Source organism: Ochotona curzoniae, unplaced genomic scaffold, assembly GCF_017591425.1.
Source record: "Ochotona curzoniae isolate NIBS_2020 unplaced genomic scaffold, NIBS_Ocur_1.0 scaffold_4506, whole genome shotgun sequence".
Classification (NCBI taxonomy): domain Eukaryota; kingdom Metazoa; phylum Chordata; class Mammalia; order Lagomorpha; family Ochotonidae; genus Ochotona; species Ochotona curzoniae.
Window position 1 is genome coordinate 15824434 of NW_024467119.1, and position 19997 is coordinate 15844430.

Consider the following 19997-nt stretch of genomic DNA (forward strand, 5'->3'; position numbering starts at 1 on the left):
TAGCCTGGCAGGACTTAATGTAAACTCATTACCAGTGATGTCTTAAGAGCTAAAGCACAAGTTATGCCAAACAAAGTTGTTTCAGTCAAACAAAATAGGCTGCTATTTTCACATTTTCTTTAAACATTATTTGTTCTACTTAAGAGACAATGTTGAGACAGGGATTTTCCATTTGCTGGTTCATTACCCAAATGTCCAAAATATCTGGGCTGTGCTAGTCTAAACCCCAGGAATCCAGAACTCTATCAAGGTCATCCACAAGATGGCAGGGACCAACTACTGCCACCCATTTGCTGTCTCCAAGGACATATATTAGCAGGAAGTCAGAAGAGAGAGCAGAGTTGGAACTCAAACCCAGGCACTCCAGCATAAGGGGTGTATCCCGCAAGTTGCAACTTAACTGTTGTTCCAAATGCAACCTTCATTTTCACATTTTTAAATGCAGATTTTCCTTAAATCACTACTTCCACAGATTTCACTAAATCCTTGTGCAATACTTACATTAATTCATTCACTAATTGGGATATATCTGTATTTTTTTAGTTCATAATTATATTATTCCCATTTTTTTTTTAAAAAAATTAAAATCAGGAAAGAGAGAAAGACCTTGCATTTACTAGTTCATTTCCCAAATGGCCATGACAGCACGTTCTGGACCAGACAGAATCTGGGAGCCAGGAACTCCATCTAAATCTCTCAGCCTGGCAGTGGTCAACCCAAGCACTTAGCCCATCCTCTTTTGCCTTCCCAGATACATTAGCAGGGTCCTGAAGAAGAAGCAGAGCAACACAAGCCAACACAAGCTGCAGCTTAGTCAGATGTGCTAAAATGCTACATAAAAATCCCATATGCATTGTGATTTAAGAAAAAAAAATTATTCCGATTTTTCATGTGGATAGAAGAATCCAGTTAAGTCAATGGAACACAATGAAGAAACCATAAAAGACTTAATTTAGGGCAAATAGACAACTGTGCACTAGTCTAAGCTATCATTAAAGTCTATATTATTTCTAGAATTTCATACTTAAAGGCTGGTGCCCTAAAATGTTAGATTTGGAAGCAAAATAGCACTTGGAAATAGGATAAGGCATCAGACTCCACATTAGAGTGCCGCAAATGATTTACTTGAAAGGCTTTTGTCTGAGAAGGAAAATTGCACGGTTAATCAAGAATAAATAGACAATGAACGTTGCATGAGAAAACAAGGAAGAGAAATATCTATTCTGGCTACAGACTCAGTCTCAATTACATAGCCTGGATATATCCCTCTACCTTTGTAACGTACTGAGTGTAGATTTCTTTTTTTTCTGGAACCCAATCTCTTTAACAAGCTTGTGTTAAACCTCCTTCCTGATAAGAGATTAATATAAATCATTCATTCATTATTTCATATATAATTGAATAGTGTAAATTCATTATTGCAAGACCATTGGAACGCTCATAAGTATTATTTACTGCATTTGTTAATCTTCAAAGACTATCTAAACATTGAAAATATTGAGAAAAGTGTATGTGTTAACCTTGCTTCAGACACAGGATATAAGGACAAGAGCTGTTCAAGCACAGATGCATTACACCACAGAAAATACACATTGAAGTCCAGAGTAACTAGAGAGCAAAGTTCCATGTCCAACATTGATGCAACAACTTTACTTTGAATGTGGGGAAACAAGCTGGGACTTCAGCCTCTCAAGCACAGGGGCTGCCATGCCTTTCTTAGTTTTTATGAGGTTTTGCTGGGGAAGACTTTCTCTGGATTCATGGCACCAGTACACATGTAGCCAGACAGGGCAGGTGGCAAAAGCACACGTGTTTTGTGACCACCTTGACAGATGACTGTCAGAAAACCTGGTCCTCATTTATGTGTTAAAACTTCTAGCTCATGTTATACCTCCAGCCCTAGGCTAGTGAAGGAAGTGCTAGTTCTGGGGCCAAGCTGCTAAGCCCATGCCAGCTTTTGTAAATGAATAGCCTCTAGCATCTGGACCTAGTCCATGTAGAGCTGAGTTCAGGGAGATAGCCTTATTGACAGCAGCCTCATACCCACTGTGCAAGAAAGAAGTAAAGGTGGGTGCTGTGACAACAGAATTCTCTTGCCAGAAATTTTGATGCAGATCAGAAAGTTGCTCACAAAGAGTTTCAAGGCTGATGTCAGCTTCTTCACTGCAACCAATCAGGCAGTTTCCATCATAATCAAACAAGATTTGGTAGAGGCTGTGGGCAAACTCTGTAGGCTTCTTCTTCACCTGAATTGTCTTGGAGCAACCCAGTGAAAGATTTGCTTATTCTCAGTGGGTGGTGACTTTCCTAAAGAGGAGGAACTCAGCAGTGAGGCACTAGTGACATCCACAGATCACCGAATAGAACTATTGCTTGTCCTTAGAAATTTGCAATGATTTTTGCTCAAGTCAGCTTTGTTCTATTGAAGACCCAGAACTAAAGCAAGTTTTCATTCTCCATTTGCTAAACCAGAGTTCTTGTTTTCTTAAGTAGGAAAAGAACGGAATCTAAATATTTTGATTAAGCAATGAAAAAGTATGACTTCATTATTATAATATTATTTTGGTATACTGTAACCCAATTAGACACAATGTCAACTTTTTACAACACCATTGTAACAATTTTTTAACCTTTCTGTAGTAAAAATTAAAATGAGATTTGCATAAATGCAAAGCTTTAAAAACAATATTTAATATGGGAACGACAAGAAACAGCTACAATAGATAACACAAAATATCATTTCTCATTTTTTATAAAAAAATGAGAACCACTGCCTGCCTCAGCAGTGCATATGAACAAGAGGGATTAAATCCAGCTTGTAGAAGTAATTAAGTTCTTAATTAATTAACTTTGGTTGAAAGGCAGAAACACAGACTTCTTTTATCCTCTGACTCACTCATTAATCCCCCCAACAGCACAAGGATTGCCACCCCAAAGTCAGGGGTTGGGAATTCAGTCTGGATCTTAATGTCATGACAGGCCCTAAATACTAGAGTCTTCAGCTTCTGCCTCCCAGGCACACATTGCCTAGGAGAATGGACTGGGAAAGAGATGTATGTGGTGCATGCTTAACCATGGATACAAACACCTACCCCAAGGTCTAGCTTTGAATAAAGCAGTCAATGTTTTATGAGCTTATTCTAAAATGTGTGAGGTTCCAAACCATGCATCCCATCTTTATTGCTCACCTAGAGACTTTATCTGAAAATTTAAAAAAATGAATAAACCCTGTAAATAGGATTGCACAGTTTGGTTTACTCTGTGGGAAAAAAAAAATCCCAGAGACTCCATGTTGAAAATACCTGCTGTTTCTCATCAGGTCCTTAAAGGTGTCAGAATGATTGTCACTACCACTATGCTCAGGCCATGAGAGGGGATGCAAATTTGGTGAGTATTGATAAAGTATTGATATCCAAGAAATTCCAAATGATGTTTTTTTGAAAGATATGCATTGAACAACAAATCTCAATTGGAAGGTATTATGAGTAAAACTTGAAGAAGAAACACTATTTTCTGCCACACCAATCAACAAATCTTCAACAAGTATTTGGTCCTTTTCAGAAAAGAAATGAAGGTAAAGTTGTTCAAATCCATTAGAGATAATGATGTGCATTGGTACTCAGTTGCATTTGCTCATACTTTTTTCCTTAAAATTATGAATGACCTTGTAGTACTTTCATACTTATATCCCAACTTCATATTTGGTTTATCGAATGAAACTCTGTTAGCTACCTGCTTCCATCACTCCCACTTTCCTTGAACTGTCACACTAACATTGGACCAGCTCCAAACACACCCAGTGTTTGTTTATTCCCACTGCTGGTTCATCGCATTTCCACGACGCTGTTATGCGGATGAGCAATTCTCTTTTAGTACCCGTTCTCTCAGAAAGCCCCTTCCCTCCACCTCCAGTTCAAATGTTCCTCAGTTCTGAACACTTTCAGCATCACCATCACGCTGCTCATTCCCTTTGCCAAACCACACCCTATTATGATCACTATAACTATTTGAATGAAGTTTTGCTTACTGATTTCAATGCTTATTCTATTTATTTATTTGAAAGACATGGAGACAAAGAAGTCTTCTTACATTTCTCAAATGACTGTGACAGCCAGGGTGAAGCCAAAGTGAATTCAGGTTCTCAGAAATCCACCAGGTCTTCCTTGTGCATAGAAGGGAGGAAAGTCTTTGAACCATTATCCACTACTTACCAGGGGATGCATTAGCAGGAAGTTGAATTAGAAAAAAAAAACAGGTAATGAACTCATGAACTCTGATATAGGATGTAAACACCAAAGTGATGTTGTAACAACTGTTCTGTTTATTGTTTAATATCTATTATTGTATAGAATTACAAATCTTTTGAAAGGTTTATTTATTTATTTGAAAGTCAAGACTTCAAAAAGAGACAGAAAGTGAGCCCTCTACCACCTGCTCATTCACTCCCAAGATTGCCACAATAGCTAGAACTGTGCCAAACCAAAGCCAGGGGCTACAAATTCCTTCTGTCTGCTTATTTTCTCAGGCCATAAACCAAAAGCTGGATCAGTAACAAAGCAACCAGGACACACAATAGCATGCAGAATGTAGACATCCCAGGTGGTGGCTTTATTCACTACTCCACAATGCCAGCATCTGAAATTTTTAATAGAAGGACAAACTCAGCTCAATATCCCCAAAAATTCATGTCAAGTGAACATTCAAGTGTCAATAAAAACCTGGTACTTTACACTTCAACATTTTCCCTTAGCATACAAATTTATAAAGCCTTTAGAAACCTTCTAAACTGCTCTACACCTAATTTTCTTCAACTGGTTTTATTCCAGGTTGTAATCACTATCATTAGCTTGAAACTGTTCTAGTTTGACTTTAAGACATTTTAAGGTGATTCTGCCCTGCTATTACTTTGACAACACCATGGAGATGAAGATTCACTACTTCATTTTATTTAAGTTTTTTCTCTTTCTTTTTTCCTTCTCAAACCATGGTGGATTATACCTAAGGGGAGGTATAATGGAAGCACAGCAGAAATTAATATGCCTGTAGGCAGAAACAGAGAGAGATATATCCCTATACTTACGGTACAAGAATGGTCTCATAGCAAAATGACAGATAAGCTGCTACGTTGTTGGGAGACACCTCAATGACAGTATGATGGAATTCTGAGAGTCCTCGAAAGACACCTTTTGAAAGACTGGAGAGGAGACCAATGGGAGGCCAGGAGGGAAGGGAGCCCCCAATGCCTATTAAACTGTGTCATAAAATAAAAAATTTTAAAAAGCGTGATTGTGGATTCACAAGAAATTGCAAGTAATTATGCAATGATCCAAAACACCCTTCACCCATTGCCGGAGTCAGCTCCAGCTGACAATGCGAAAAATTTGTCTGCTTTATTTATACAGAAGCAGTCACAAGCTCTAGCACAGACCCTTTACATCATGGTGTTAAATCCACTCAACTGCAGAGTGCGGCCCCAAGCAGTACAATTACAAAGTTTTCTTTAGGGGCAGTTTGACATAGTTTCAAGGGGGCATAATTTAAAACAGCTTGAGAGGTGAGTGATGAAGGGTTACGCATTCGTTGCTTATCTCAGCTTGCCAGTCCCCCCACCGCCCCCACCCTTGTCTGGGTTAGTAAGGCTGGGCCTTGGTATATGTGGATTGGCGTCATTGGCGCCTTAGTTGGACATTGGGCCTCTAAATTCACACCATTTGTTAGCTAAGCAAGTAAAGCGGGAGTTATAATAGCAAAAAGAATTGCAGTTGTTAATGAACCATATTTACTCTATTTTTGTTTCAACTCTACAATGGACAAGTGGGTGCTTCCAAAGATAACTCTGCAAATTGTTTCACCCTAAGACAGGGAATTATCCATTCTGATGTTGCAGCCAGGAATTCCTCAGCAGACAACACATATCAATCAGTAATACGCTCCTGCTACAATTCTGATTTTACAACTTATCCATCACTTATTGGGAGAAATACATCATAAGAGAAAAACATAAAGGTCTAAGACAAAAAGTTTCAAACATTAAATCCCTGTATAACTGCAGGCCCTACAACCTCCTAAACAATCAAACAATAATCAAAAATACCTTTATGATGTTAGTAAAATCGTCCTATATTTCATCTAGTTAAAAAAATTATGAAATTATGAAAGCAGCTAAAACAACTACATTTTCTATGTTCTAAAGACTTGTAAGGCTAGGATAACCTTTAAGGTCACAGTAAACTATAAATATATATATATATCTATCTATAGATAGATAGATAGATAGATAGATAGATAGATAGATAGATATATTTTTGCCATAGCAGGGTGACCTTTAGGGTTTTATTAACAAGATGACCTTTAGGGTCCCAGCAACAGGATAGCCTTTAGAGTCCCACTGATTATGTTTTTGTTATAGCAGGATGGCCTTTAGGGTGATAGTAACAAGATGGCCTTTAGGGTCCCAGTAACAGGATAGCCTTTAGGGTCTCACTAAGCATATCTTTGTTATAGAAGTTTTAGTCCATACTCTCATCACTTCCATTAGTTTGTAAAATTCTTATCAAGCCATTTCCCAGAAGGTATGCTATATGCCTGGGCCAGATTTCAGGGCAATGGGTAGGCACACAATAAGGTGTCCAGAAACAGCATGGGTTTAATTGTATTCCTGTGTGCAGTTAATGGCCCACTCACCAAGACATTATCAATAATATTAACTCTCAGGCTCATGTCGGTTGCAAAAGCCATCTCACAGGGGCAAACAATGTCTCAATAGATTATAAATTTCTTAGTGGGGTGCTTGAGTGTCCATGCAAAAAGGGCATGAGACTGCATCAAGGTGGTCAAAGAGACATCCACCGGGCCCTGTCAAACAGCTGGAAGCTCCCAGGGGCCCTGCCAATCAGCAGAGCTGTTTCCTTCACACATTCGTATTATTCACACCCACTGCACAGACCCCAGCAACCCAGTTTCCCCCGCTAGTGACGTCTTGCCAAGCAACAGCGCAATTCTGAAACCAGTGTTTTAATTCTGACTGTTTCTACCACCGTGACTGTATTTCAGTAAAAAGAGAAACAGAATTGGTTTTTACTATGCACCCTTTGAAATTTTTTAATTATTCCTTTATAAAACTTATCTGAATAAGTAGGAGATAGTATATGCAGAATTTTCTTTCACCAAATATTTTAAGAGATATATTTTTTCCTTTGATATTTGATCCCAACTAAAGCAGGAACAGGATGACTAGTTCTTAGATCTCTGAACGAAATTGTAGTGTCGAATCTTTCATTTTCTTTATGTAATCTTCTTCAAACCTCTCATACTGAGCTACAGTGAATTGATTCTTCCAGTCTCCTGAAATACCTGAGAAAAAATATATAAAATGGAACACTTGAGGAAACTATGAAATTTTTTCTTGTGAATCCAGCTTTAATTGTAACCATAACACTTATCTTTCTAGAACTTTTAATTTAGGATCTGTGCCAACCTCAGATGCTTGCTTCCAGTTTTGCCATCCCAATGCTCCTACACCTCTTAGCCCTCCAAAGTGTTCCATGAATTTTTCATAATATTATGAAAAAAAAGAGATTATTTATATAACTTAAGGGACTGTTACTATGAGAAAATTCTAGTATCCCATAGCCCTCATTCTTAAGTTTCAAAAGCTTTGTCAACAAAAGATACAGAGAATTTGTTATTAATCTTGAAATAATAGTTTCCAGTAGCAATAAAATTTGGAAAATTCTTAGCTAAATATAATTAAACAAATTTCTTTAGTGTAGGATGATTCAGTCTTCACAATAACAAGGGTGTGAAAAACCTTTAAGAGGATCATATGACACTAAATTCTGAATGAGGACTTGGGAAAAAAAAACATGTACTTTCATGGAATATCCCACAGGGTAATACAGAGGACATGATTAAAAACTCAAATTTAGAAATAAAACATGTGTCAATAACTAGTCATTGTGACTGTATTGTGAAGTCTGTATCTGTGGATTCAATCAACCATAGGTTCAAAGTATTCATAATTAAACTAGAACACTTAACGTGTACACAGAAATTTCTTATCATTACTCCCTAAAACAGTATATTAGAGCAACTTATGTTGTTTTAGCCTCAGATGAGCATCAATGAATTTTGGGTATCCCAAGGAATTCCTAGAACCAATTCCTCGCAAATATTGTAGAACAACTGAATGCCAATTGTTTGACTCAGAGTTTTGCAACTTCCCCATTTTATTTGTTATATATCTATTGCTGACCTCTAGAGCCAGTCAAAACTTAATTGGAATCGGGAAGCCTGTCTTACACATTGTGGTGTATTAAGCAGCATCTTTGTCGCTTCCACTCACCAAAAGTCAACTTAATGTAAATACATAAGTCTTGTAGTCAAACTACTGATATTCTTGGGATTGTTCACTTTATAGAAAAGCTGAACAGTACGTATGTCTATCAGCTTTGCTTCTCTTTTTGTCCATCCCCTCAGCCTTATACAATGTATATTTACTAAAAGTCTAATTCATATATAATGCTATATACTGGGTTCAATTACAATGATGTAATTATAATAATCCTTGGATGTAATTATAATAAATTTTAAGTTTGCTTCATTTATTACACCTAAAATAATTTAAGTTAGTCAGTGCTACAGCACAAATCTATTTCAGAGCATCATTGCAAGGTTTGGCTATTTCACTTTCAATCCAACTTCATGCTAATGTATTCAGAAAGGCAGTAGAAAATGGCCCACGCAAGAGGAAGTGATCTTAGTAGTCCAGACAAATGAAGGCCATTTTTCCGACATAACAGTTGACACCCATACTCACGTTCCTTGATGCACAGGCTACTGGGAAAGCATTTCTTGTCAGAAGGCTCATCTTACATGTTAGACTTACAGAAAATATAGATATATTTGTCACAGGTTATTTTTTCCTGAATGTTTTTATTTTTTGACATTTTAATATTTCTAACAAATTCAATCTCTTATTAATTCTTAAGATATCTAACTTACCACCTACACTCTTAACCATGTGACCAGAAAACTGAACAGACAGTAAGTAAAAAATGACATCCTCACCCTTTCTCATAAACGGTGACACAGAATGGTCCATCTGTTCTTTGCCCAGCAGAGTATAATTTGTAGTGGGGTTCTGCTTCATCACATTGAAAGAGCTGTGATAAATGATTTTATCCACAGTTTCTTCTGGTAAATCTTTATCTAGAAACTCTATCAACTTCTGAATTTCACGTTTTGGATCCTAAAGAAATTGGAAAAATCAATGATTCCAGATAGACACAGCCAGATAGAAGACGACAATTTAACAAGCTTCCACATTTGCCATTATATCAAGGGAGATAGTTTTAGGTTTTGATATGTGTGTTATCATTTTAATTCCCAAGTATATAACTAACCCTGGTTATACCACACAACCAGTCTAACTTAAACTTTGCATTTTTTTTGCTTTAAAAAATTATTTTCTGTAAACTCAACAAAAAAGGGAAAGTTGGTACAATGAGAGGCTGGAAAGATGAGTAAATGATGCCAGGCTCTCTCTATGAATTCTTCTGATGACTTTAAATTCCTGTATGGGTGGAATCCACTGAAAGGGAGGAAAAAGGAAGTGGATGTATGAGCACTCTAGTTCTGATTTCAGAACACCATCTCTGTGTGGATAACAGAGGCAATGTGATGTGGTCCAAACGATTTGAGATACATGCCTTATCTCCAGTAGGAGGCAACAGTGATAGGAGAAGTTAAGGGGAAAAGATCCAGCTGATATAGTAGAATAGCCACATTGCTGGGCCAGTAGGAGGAGAACCATCATTCCAAGAAGAAAAATCACAGGTTTTTTGTTGTTGTTGTTGTTGTTTTTTAATAATGAAGGTATTTCACAAATGTTTCTTACCTCTTGCATGTCTTCATAAAATAGATAAAGGATGCGATAATCCTTCCTTTTCTCCCACCAGCCCTTCACGTGGTCATACCAAGAACCATAGGCCACTGAATTTGAAGATAAATTGTTCTTAAACATCTTGCAGGAAGCAAAATGACAAATGCCACCTTAACACCTTACCAATACACATTGACTGAACATTGTTTCAAGAACCAGGGATGGTAACTATGAGAGAATGTGGAATAGCAACAGTCTGCTTAGAAAAAAGAGGCCTCTCTTGTGATTTGGAACATGTCCTGCAAAAACCACTCATGAAATTGCTAACTCCTATTTGAGAATGTGATTATGTTTGGAGATAGGGTCATAAAAGAAGTAAATTAGAAATTTAGCCCTGAAGATGGGCCTTACATCAATACAGCTGTGTTCCTACATAAAGAAAAGATTCAGAAAATAAACAAAAAGACTGTGATCTACAAGCCTGGGTGAGAGGATCAAAAGAAACCCGACCTAATGACATCTTGATCTTGAACTTCTAGCCTCTAGAACTATGAGAAAATACATTTTTGTTGTTACATTATGTCTTACACTATTTATGTCAACTGATTTTAGATGTTGACATTTTAAAATAAGGTCCTTCAATAATAAACAATAAAAAAACAGTATCCAGGAAATACATATAAAGTGAAAATGGTGTGATAATGAGGAAAGCAACAAAGGAAACTATTTAGATAAATAGCAATAGTATGAAACTAAGGACTAAGCTATCCACATATCACTCAATCTCCAAAAGAGAAAGCAGTATATTCTGCCTCTTCTGTAAGTCCCCTAATGCATTATTGGAATACTGAGGTATTTATGATATATATAATAAGCATAAGATTTATGTCTGAATTTTGTTTCTCTGAGTAAAAGACACCTCATTATAGAACTCCATTTTTAAAGGAGGAATTGGACTCACCCTTCCCAGCAATGAATTTTTCCAGGAACTCATCCCAGATGCCTGGGTCTGGATATATTTTCGCCATCTGGTAGAAGTAGTAGTAAGAAACAGCCACATCTTTGGCATTCCGGGCCATATAGATCATCTGTAGGGTGATATGGGAAATCAGCCTTCTTTTCTATTTTACAGTTTTGAAACTTCATTATTTATATTATTCATTTTGACATTTATATCTATACCAATATAGATAGCATATACACACAGCTTTCTATTGTTTTAACATAATGAATTATCTTCAACACTCCTAATTTCTCTCTATCATTGAAAGGAACATCATTAGTCTACTTAAACACCTGCAATGAGCTTCCTGAGGAGGAATAGGCTTATTTTGCCTTATGAGTTGTTGCTAGGTTGAACTTAATTTTAAGTCCAGTGAAACTCATTAAGACTACCTCTTCCAAGAAACACATCTATACAGCAAATATATATCTTTTTATTTCATATGCTCCAGGATTTCCCTTCCTCCTCTCTTCCCATTTCCCTCCCCACCAACTGATTTCCCTTATATAATTACAATAATATAGCCTTCCAACAATAGTTATAAATCTATCATTCTGCTATTTAAGTGTATGTTGACATCTGGCAGAAAGTCTTGCATCCCATTGTCAAAATTTCTAAAGAAAAAATGTGTTCAAGAAGAAACCTTTCATGTAACTAGGATCAGAGATCTTCTTTATCTTTTAATTAATAAGCCAAAAAGAAAAAAACTGGGAGTTGTTGTTTTTTTTTTTTTTTATCCCAGTAGTGTTAGTGGTTCTTATAGTCTGGGGCAAGGATTGCAATTGGCAGTGAATAACTGGAAAGGAATTTTCAAAAGATTGAGGATTTGCAATGCTTGAAATGGTTGCTGATGTGAATATCTGAAAAAAATACCATACCCTATATCCTAATTACTTCCTTTACCAATATCAAGAGACAATTGTCATGAAGTAACCAATGATTTCCTATTACCATCACTTATAACTCTACTTATTAAGTCTTTGCTTTCCTCAGTGCAGAGAAGGAACTTAAGATATCCTGTGGTTCAAATTGCAAGCCAGCATTTCTGGGGCATGTACAGCTTTTTGCCACAGGGATTTGACAATAAATTGTAATCTCAGACCCAGAGAAATAGCTCAGTGGCTAAGCTTCGTCTTGCACATCCTGGGATCCCATGTGAGTGCTGGTTCATGTCCTGGCTGCTCCACTCCCTACATGGCTCCCTGCTCGTGACCTGAGAAAGCAGTGGAGAATGGCCCAAAGTTTTGAGACCTTGCACAAGTGTGGGATACACAAAGCTCTTGACTTTGGATCGCTTCAGTTGCAGCCCTTGCATCCCATCTGGGGAGGGGCCAGTGGATGGAAGATCTTTCTCTCTGTCATTCTCTCTGTAGATCTGCCTTTCTAAGCAAAATGAGGCAAATCTTTTAAAAAGTAATACAATAAATCATAGTCTTATTTCATTACATATTTTGATTTTTGTTAGATTCGGGAGAGAAAAGGGTGAATACCAAGACATTACAAAGATTTATTTCCTAGTTACAACAGGATTAGAGCATAACCATCATTTTCTCAAAAGTAAGACAGCAACTGCTTTGCTCATTTTATGAAAATTTGCAAGATCTTGGAGTGAATGCATCATCTAGTCCCTCTGCTTGGTCCAATTAGATGCTAGCCTGAATCCCAGATTTATTTGCCTACTCCACATTTGTGTATTACATTTAGCCATATTCGATCATTTGTAGATCTCTGACGCATCCTGATGGTTTACATTTCTTACTTCCTACTCTATGCACACAGCTTTTTATTGCTATGAAATGTACTGTGCTCCTTTGAAAAGCTTCTACCTTTTCTATACAATGCTGATCAAAATTTTCTTCACAAAATTGGACGTTTGCTTCATGGAATCATCTTAACTCATCTATTAGCATTCATCTTTCTGATCTATGTTTCCTTTGTATATCCACATTTCTCTCTTTTAAAATTAGCCTACTGGACTATGAGCTAACAAGGATGGAAATTAGAAGTTTTTTTAATCCATTGTGCAACATGATCTTAAGAGTAAACAATGTGCAAAAGAAATACATTTAGATATTAAACTAATCTGCTGTTGCATGGCAGAGATTGTCCTATTTATGTTTCAACCTAAAATGTCCATTACAATATTTGGCACACACATGATAACATTTCCATAAATATGCATCGGTTATGTGCTTTTTGAATATTTTACTCATGAGAGGCTGAGGCCAATAAAATTTCAATAAGAAATATGCTAATCATGGTCAGATTTCATCCTTACTTTTCAAATAATGATAGAACTTGCAAGCAATTTTCAAAAAATAAAACCTTTCAGATGAAGAAAATTGAAGGCATGGATATTTTTACTGATCAATCATATGCAGTGTTGAAGAACAAAATAATGACATTTCTGATAAAGCACTTCCAAAAAATTGTAAGAGATTAATTTTTGCTAGGATTCTTACATGAGTGTGGGTGCCTTCAAAAGCCAATATGCTAGGGCCTGGTCTCCAAATTCTTACATTAATAGTACCAAAAGTTTGCAAACTCAATCAAACTACAGTATCTAGATGGAGTCTTTGGAAAGTAACAAGGTGTTTGTGATGCATCCCCGGTCAAAGTATGGTGGTCTTATAAGCAGAGATGAGACATGGACATAAGATTTCCCTTTTGCATTGTATTCTAACAAGAATACCATCACCAGGTCCTAAACAAATGAGCCTGCCTTTCCTTGGATTATGAATTCCAAAATAAAATGAAATGAAACCCTTCTTCACATAATTAGCTTGTCATATATTTCATTATGGGAAAACTGGCTGATACAAATTTCCAATCATCCTACATGGCTACCATTATCCTAATTCCAAAGAGGGTGTATCTTTAATGCATAAAGGTGCAACTTCTTAAAAAAAGTAAATTTAATCAAATGGAATATAAAATATAATGTATTTTAACTAAATATAAGTTATGTCTGTTTGCTTAAAGATTGAAAATAGGTGAGATTCATTTTGTTAACCAATCAAGATATATGTAATACTAAATAAACTTTTTTTAAGATCAAGAACAATATGTCTCTTTTACACACTCCCATCCAGAAATATATTGGAGGTTCTGTCCATTTGACAAGTTAATGTAAAGAAGTAAAATGCACCCAGATTGGGAGAAATAAGAGTTTCCTGACAACAATGAACACTTTCTTTTTGAAACTTGAAAGGAATATACAAAAACCACATGAGTCTATTATGTCAACTTAATGAAGTTACAGGATAAAGTTCAAAATATTAAATACATTCCATGTCTACATTTGAGAAACAAATATTTGGAAAATAATGGTTGTTTATCTGTGAGATTAAGACAACAGATTACTATGTATGCAATGGGTTATCTGAGAGTTGCCATCCTTCATAATGTATTTCTGCATAAACAGTAAAAGAAATTATCACACAATGGATCTTTCTCTTTAAAGTTTGCTACCTTGCAATCATTCTTCCAAAATGACGAAGGAAGGAGTTCAACAGGTAGATGTGTTTTCACTAATCGGGGAGACTGCATATTGTTTAACTGCTCGACACCTACAAAGTCAAAAATTAACAAACTACATCACAAATGTGGAATCAAAAGGATTATTTGTAACACAATGTAAGTCTTTCTAAACTCTTAACCCAGCTTGTGACTTGACATAGTTTTTGTGATATAGCTCTTTGATTTCACCTGTTCCTGAAGTCTATAATGAGATAAAAATAAATCTGTTTAGTTATAATACTTAGAATGCATAATACCATTTATTATGTATGTAATTGTGTTATTAACTTTATAAATGATCAAACTCAAGAAACATTTTTTTCTTCTTCTTCTTTTAAATTTATGGCATAACTAAATTGAACTAAAGGATTTTGAAAATCCCTCAATTCTCTTAAATTCAAATCCAAAGACCAAATTAAGCCATGAAACTCTTGTCTTTTTTTTCTTAGTTTTGTTAATGCATGAGCATACATTTCTATAATCTACTTCCCTGAGTTTGTGAAGAGTGGCATACAAGTCCAGGCTGAATCAAATAATGAATTATCCGTATTATGATTGATCACATACTAGTTAAATCTTAAGCAAGTCTACTTTTTATTCAGAAAAAAATATGCTACATTAAAATTTTTGTTATGTAGCTATTATATTTGAGCACCAGAGAGCTATCATATGGTTGCTGGCATAACCACATGCTAAATTTTATGTTAAAAGATGCTTATGCTTCATAGCCTACCATGGCTCTACCAACAACCACAGCATGTGAAGGGGACATATTCTAATAGTGAAAAGAAACATGCAGAGAAAATACCATTTGAAATACCTGGAGTTATAAATTCCATCAAAGGCACTCGTTTGTATATTACATCCCGTTTACATTTTTCTGCATCCCCATTGTTATAGATCAAATCCAGTATTTCACTGCTCCAAGTTGTTCCTAAGGGCAAAAGTGGGTGAGATTCTAAAACTTACTGTTGTAAATAACAAGAGAGAAAAAATGATTCAGAGAAACTTCGCAGCATCTAAAATACATGTGCTGTTCATTTCGACTCCCTTTATCTATTATTCCCCTTATTAGGTGACATTCTTAACTATGCTGAATCTGAAAATAGTTTCTGTGCAATGTGTGTTTGTGTGGACACCTTCCACCCATGTGGGAAATCAGAAGTAATTGGATCTTCTTCCACTACCTTCCCAGGCACTTTAGCAGGAAGTAGAATTTTACATAAAATCTAAAGGCTGGGGCTTGAGCTTGTACTCTGGTAAAGAATCAGTCATCATGAGCAGCAGATTCACCCACACGCTACAAGCTTGGTCTCTAATGATTATTACTTTTTCCTCAATAAACCGATCATGAATTTCATTTGTAATTAAATGCTGTTTCATAAAAGTTATATAAAATCATACGTTTTATATAAAAGGACTGGTGGGACACCACACCATAGCTGCAATAGCCAGGATTGGACAAGTCTGAAGTGAGCCAGCTGTTTGTGGAGTGACTAATGGATAGAAGATCTTTCTCTTTCTGTCTTCTTTCCTTGTCTCTCTGCCAAACCAATACCACCCTTGAACTTTCCGAGGTCTGATCTGGCTACAGCTTAAACACTAAAGAAAAAGAGATATTGAAGCGACTTGCAATGTATCTCTTCTCTTATATTTGAATGGTACACATTGCGTCTCAGAATCTTTTTACTGAGAGACATAAAAATTTTACTATCTTGTATGCTCTGTATTGGGAGTTTGTTTACCATGATTCTTATAAGAATGATAAAACAATATGTGGTCTATCATATAAAATATAGATAACTTGGATGTTAATTATAGCAAAATTAACATGACATTGATGCATAATATCAGACATGTTTTCAATAAATTGCAAAGGGAAATGTTTAACAATAGTAGCAATATGTGATATATGTGGCTAAACTGTGTGTGTAGCAAAAAGATCCAGATTGACCTCTTCATAGCTCATTCTGGCACTTTAGGAGCGGATCACGTTTGGGAGACATTTCTCTGTCTCTCTGTTTTGCTCTTTAAGCCTTTCAAATAAGCAATAAAAAAAGCTGTATGTAGCCATCCATCTTTTCTTATGTTGGAAACAAAAAAACTAAACTTGAAAGAATTCCTTTGTACAAGAGTTTTTATATAATTGCAGTTTTCAAAGATTATCTTAATGGTTTCCTGGTTCTGATTCTGTTCCTCAAAACAAAAACAAATGTGCTTCTCAAAGGCTCCCCTCTTTATTTCAATTTAAAAAATGCACAGTGGTTTTAACGTTAAAAATTATGCAACCCATGGAGTGTTCAGAGTCATAAAAGCAGTTTTTCCAAAAAAAAGACATTTTGCCAAAGCAAGCTTATTTATATAGTGACACAGATATGTATAATGCATTATCTACAGGTTTAGGAGTCTTTCCTTATCTAGAACTTTGTAATTTTGCCAAATCTGACTAACTCATATTCAGAGCTTTCTTCCCTGAACTTGTTGCACTTTACTTTGAAATAATTTGAGTATTTTTTAGTGGAAAAAGAATAGGAGCCAGCAGACTTATTAAAAACTTCTTCCTTTAAGACAAGAAGTAGGAATATGAAGGAAAGTGAATTTTAACGATTTTAATCATCAGAACAGTTGACTGACTGAAAACAGGATCAAGTGAATTAATTGAAAAAAAAAGACTCATCTTTCTTCTATATTTCTATTTTTAACCCTGGATAAACTAGAAAACTCAGTCATAACAAATATGAGAAAGAAAAAACTCACAAGTCGTACTGAATCATCTTGCATTGTCCTAAGATTGTATATGGAAATTCCACAGCCATTTACTTACATACACAAAATATCTAAACATTAAAACTGGTGTAAGACATATATATATGTCTTATATATATATTTGCATATATATATTTGCTTTCAGATATACTTATTATACCCAAGGTATATGATCATATTCTAGAATGTGGTCTACAAAAAGTTCATGAAATACATATATTAGGAAAAGAGCCATGAATGAATTTTAAAACTCTTATAATAACTTATCTTTCAATTCTATTTTGTTTTATAAATTTTGAACTTTCCCCATATATATTGTAATATAACCAAAGCATGGAATTATATGGCTTTAATTTTTTGAACTTTAAAAGGAAGACAGCATTAATTTTTCTTTCAGATGTAATCTCTATCAAATTACTATTATAGAATCAGTAGTAAATTGTTTAAGACAAAGATAACCCCTAAACTACTGTAATATTCTCTCAACAAATGTTTAATGAATTCAAATTACACATGTCTAGTAACCGTGGATCAGCAAGTTCACAGGTATGAATCATCTTCTAATCATCCAATCCAAACAAACAGGACAACCTTACCAGATTTGGGATAGGTAGAGATCAGCAGGTCATCTGGACGGGCCTCAAATGCCTCCACCTGAGACCACTCTTCAGCCATGCCCTGGAAGAGGGGGACACCCCGCACTTCCACTAGCTCCCTCCTGAAGACATTCAGCTTGTCCATTTTTCAGAGGCTAGGGCAAAGTGTATCCTTGGTTGTATTAAAAATTAAGTAGAACAGTGTTGTCTTGCTCTGAATTCAATAGCGTTGATTACAATCCTGGGTGTAGTGAATCACTGAAAGAAAAAGTAGTATAAAACTATCAAACTATAAGTCTCGTGAAATTGCTTTATATATGCTGATCATACATTACACATCATTAGTATCTTCTACTTTTGTAATGTTGGCATTTACTCAAGTAAAGATCTCTGGGTCCATATATTACTGACTTTGGAGTCAGGGGGTAAGCATCTTAACAAATTTATTGAAGAGGGAACTTGAACCTATCGTCTAACTGCGCTGGGCATGCTTATATTTGCATCTCCTTTCCTTTAGTCACAGTGAAGAATGGTAAATTATTCTATCTAAACTATCTTTAATAGATCAAAGGAAAGATAGGAAATTGTGTGCGTGTGAGAGAAAGAGCGAGAGCATGGGTATGTGATGGTAGCTGTTGGCAGTTAAGAGTCTAGCAGAGGTGCCAACTGGCAAAACAGGGTGAAAGAAAAACTTGGGTTAAGTTAAACCTTTGGATATCCATTGGACAACTTGTGCTGCAAACTTTTTGCATTAAATTTATGAGAATATGAAGTAATTTTATGTTATCATCACCACTCTAATGAAAGTCACTTTTATGTCTTTTAACTAATGTATTTAAATGAAGACATTTGACGCATAACCCAAAGTCTTACTCCCAAATATACTCCTGATTATTATGAACTGAGTCAATTATTTCTCCTTCTCCAAAGTTCTAATTCTAAAATTCTAACAAATTGGACTAATTAGCTCAGTTGCAAGGTTTCTTCAGACTCATTACATGTCACTTACACTTCAGGAATTAAAATCAGAAACTCCAGTGTAGGCCTTCAGCTGTGGCTCGAGACACCTGCACCCCAGAGCAGAGTGCAGGTTCCAGTCCTTGCTACTCAGTGTTTCTGATTCAACTTACTGCTAATGTACCTGGGAAGGCAGGAGATACAAAAACTCACATAGGAGACCCACGTGCAATTCCAAGTTCCTGACTTCATCCCGGCCAAGCCTTGGACAGTGGGCATTCAGAAAGTAAACCAGATTCCAGAAGATCTCTCTCTCCCCCCGCCCCCTGTCTTGCCCAATCTCTCTGACTCTCCTGCTCTGTTACTCTTTATCAAGTAAGTATTTTTTTTTAATTAAGAAAATCATATGTCTTCATAATCAACAGATACATACTTGATCACCCACATCTGTGGGTTATACATCTGTGAACTCAAACACTTTGCATATATCTTTTTTAAAAATTGCATCTGTACTAGACATGAATAAACTTTTTTTCATAGTGCAGGACATTAATAAAAGATACAAAGTTACTGCATAACACAGTTTGTAAATCTAAACAATAATCCTCAATATTTGTATGTTCCTCAAGCCTCTGCAATTCACTCGGCTACTACCAAATAAGCCTTTATGTGGGAGGAAAGTTACATGAAAGAAATTTGCTTTAATATGTTAAATTTTATTTCAAATATTGTTGCTTGCCCGTGTATTAACATTTCAAAGCAGCTAATGTTCACTCAGCTACCTACTTTTTAAAATTTTGCTCAAAGTCTGTAATGAAAATTATCATTAAATAAGAAGAAATGACAGAATTAAGCAACATAGAAATACATTTCTGAACAATGGACAAAAGAAAAACTTCCCATTTATGCTTTCTAGCTTAGTAAATAGCATTTATATAAAGAGAAAAAAAAGGACTTCATGCCCAGTCTTGGCATGCAGAAAGGGAGGAGGAACAAATCAAATCTTTTCCAAAGTCTGCCATAAGAGACTTGACAACTTAGGGTAGTGTGCAGATAACGTGGCTGGGAAATACCACATTTCTGCTGGTTTTTACAGATGCCATGCTTTAAAGTTTAATTTCACCTAGAGTTCTGAGCCAATATGACAAGAAGGTGTCATCCAACGAGTTCCAGAACGTGAATGAACATCATTGGCAAGAACTAATTCATTCAAAGTATTAGGAGTTTTTCCTTTTTATCAAAACTTTCATAAATTATGTATATTATAATATTT

At 35.7% G+C, this 19997-nt stretch overlaps 1 protein-coding gene across 1 annotated transcript; it reads right to left on the reverse strand.

Annotated features, from left to right (window-relative positions):
- Positions 1 to 7240: 7240 nt before the first annotated feature.
- On the reverse strand, positions 7241 to 17912 carry LOC121147294 (sulfotransferase 1 family member D1-like). The gene is made up of 7 exons (XM_040967119.1): positions 17768 to 17912; positions 15214 to 15339; positions 14358 to 14455; positions 10845 to 10971; positions 9899 to 9993; positions 9070 to 9250; positions 7241 to 7353 (listed from the first exon to the last, which is right to left on the reverse strand). The coding sequence occupies exons 1-7, from the start codon at positions 17910 to 17912 to the stop codon at positions 7241 to 7243; spliced, it is 885 nt and encodes a 294-aa protein (XP_040823053.1).
- Positions 17913 to 19997: the final 2085 nt, after the last annotated feature.

Coding starts and splice junctions, on each gene's coding strand:
- LOC121147294 (XM_040967119.1), bottom strand. CDS start 17,912: ATGGACAAGCTGAATGTCTTCAGGAGGGAGCTAGTGGAAGTGCGGGGT. Junction 14,456..15,213: donor AACTCCAGGTATTTCAAATG/GTATTTTCTCTG, acceptor TTGACTTTGTAG/GTGTCGAGCAGTTAAACAAT. Junction 9,994..10,844: donor AAAATTCATTGCTGGGAAGG/GTGAGTCCAATT, acceptor CTTCAAATTCAG/TGGCCTATGGTTCTTGGTAT.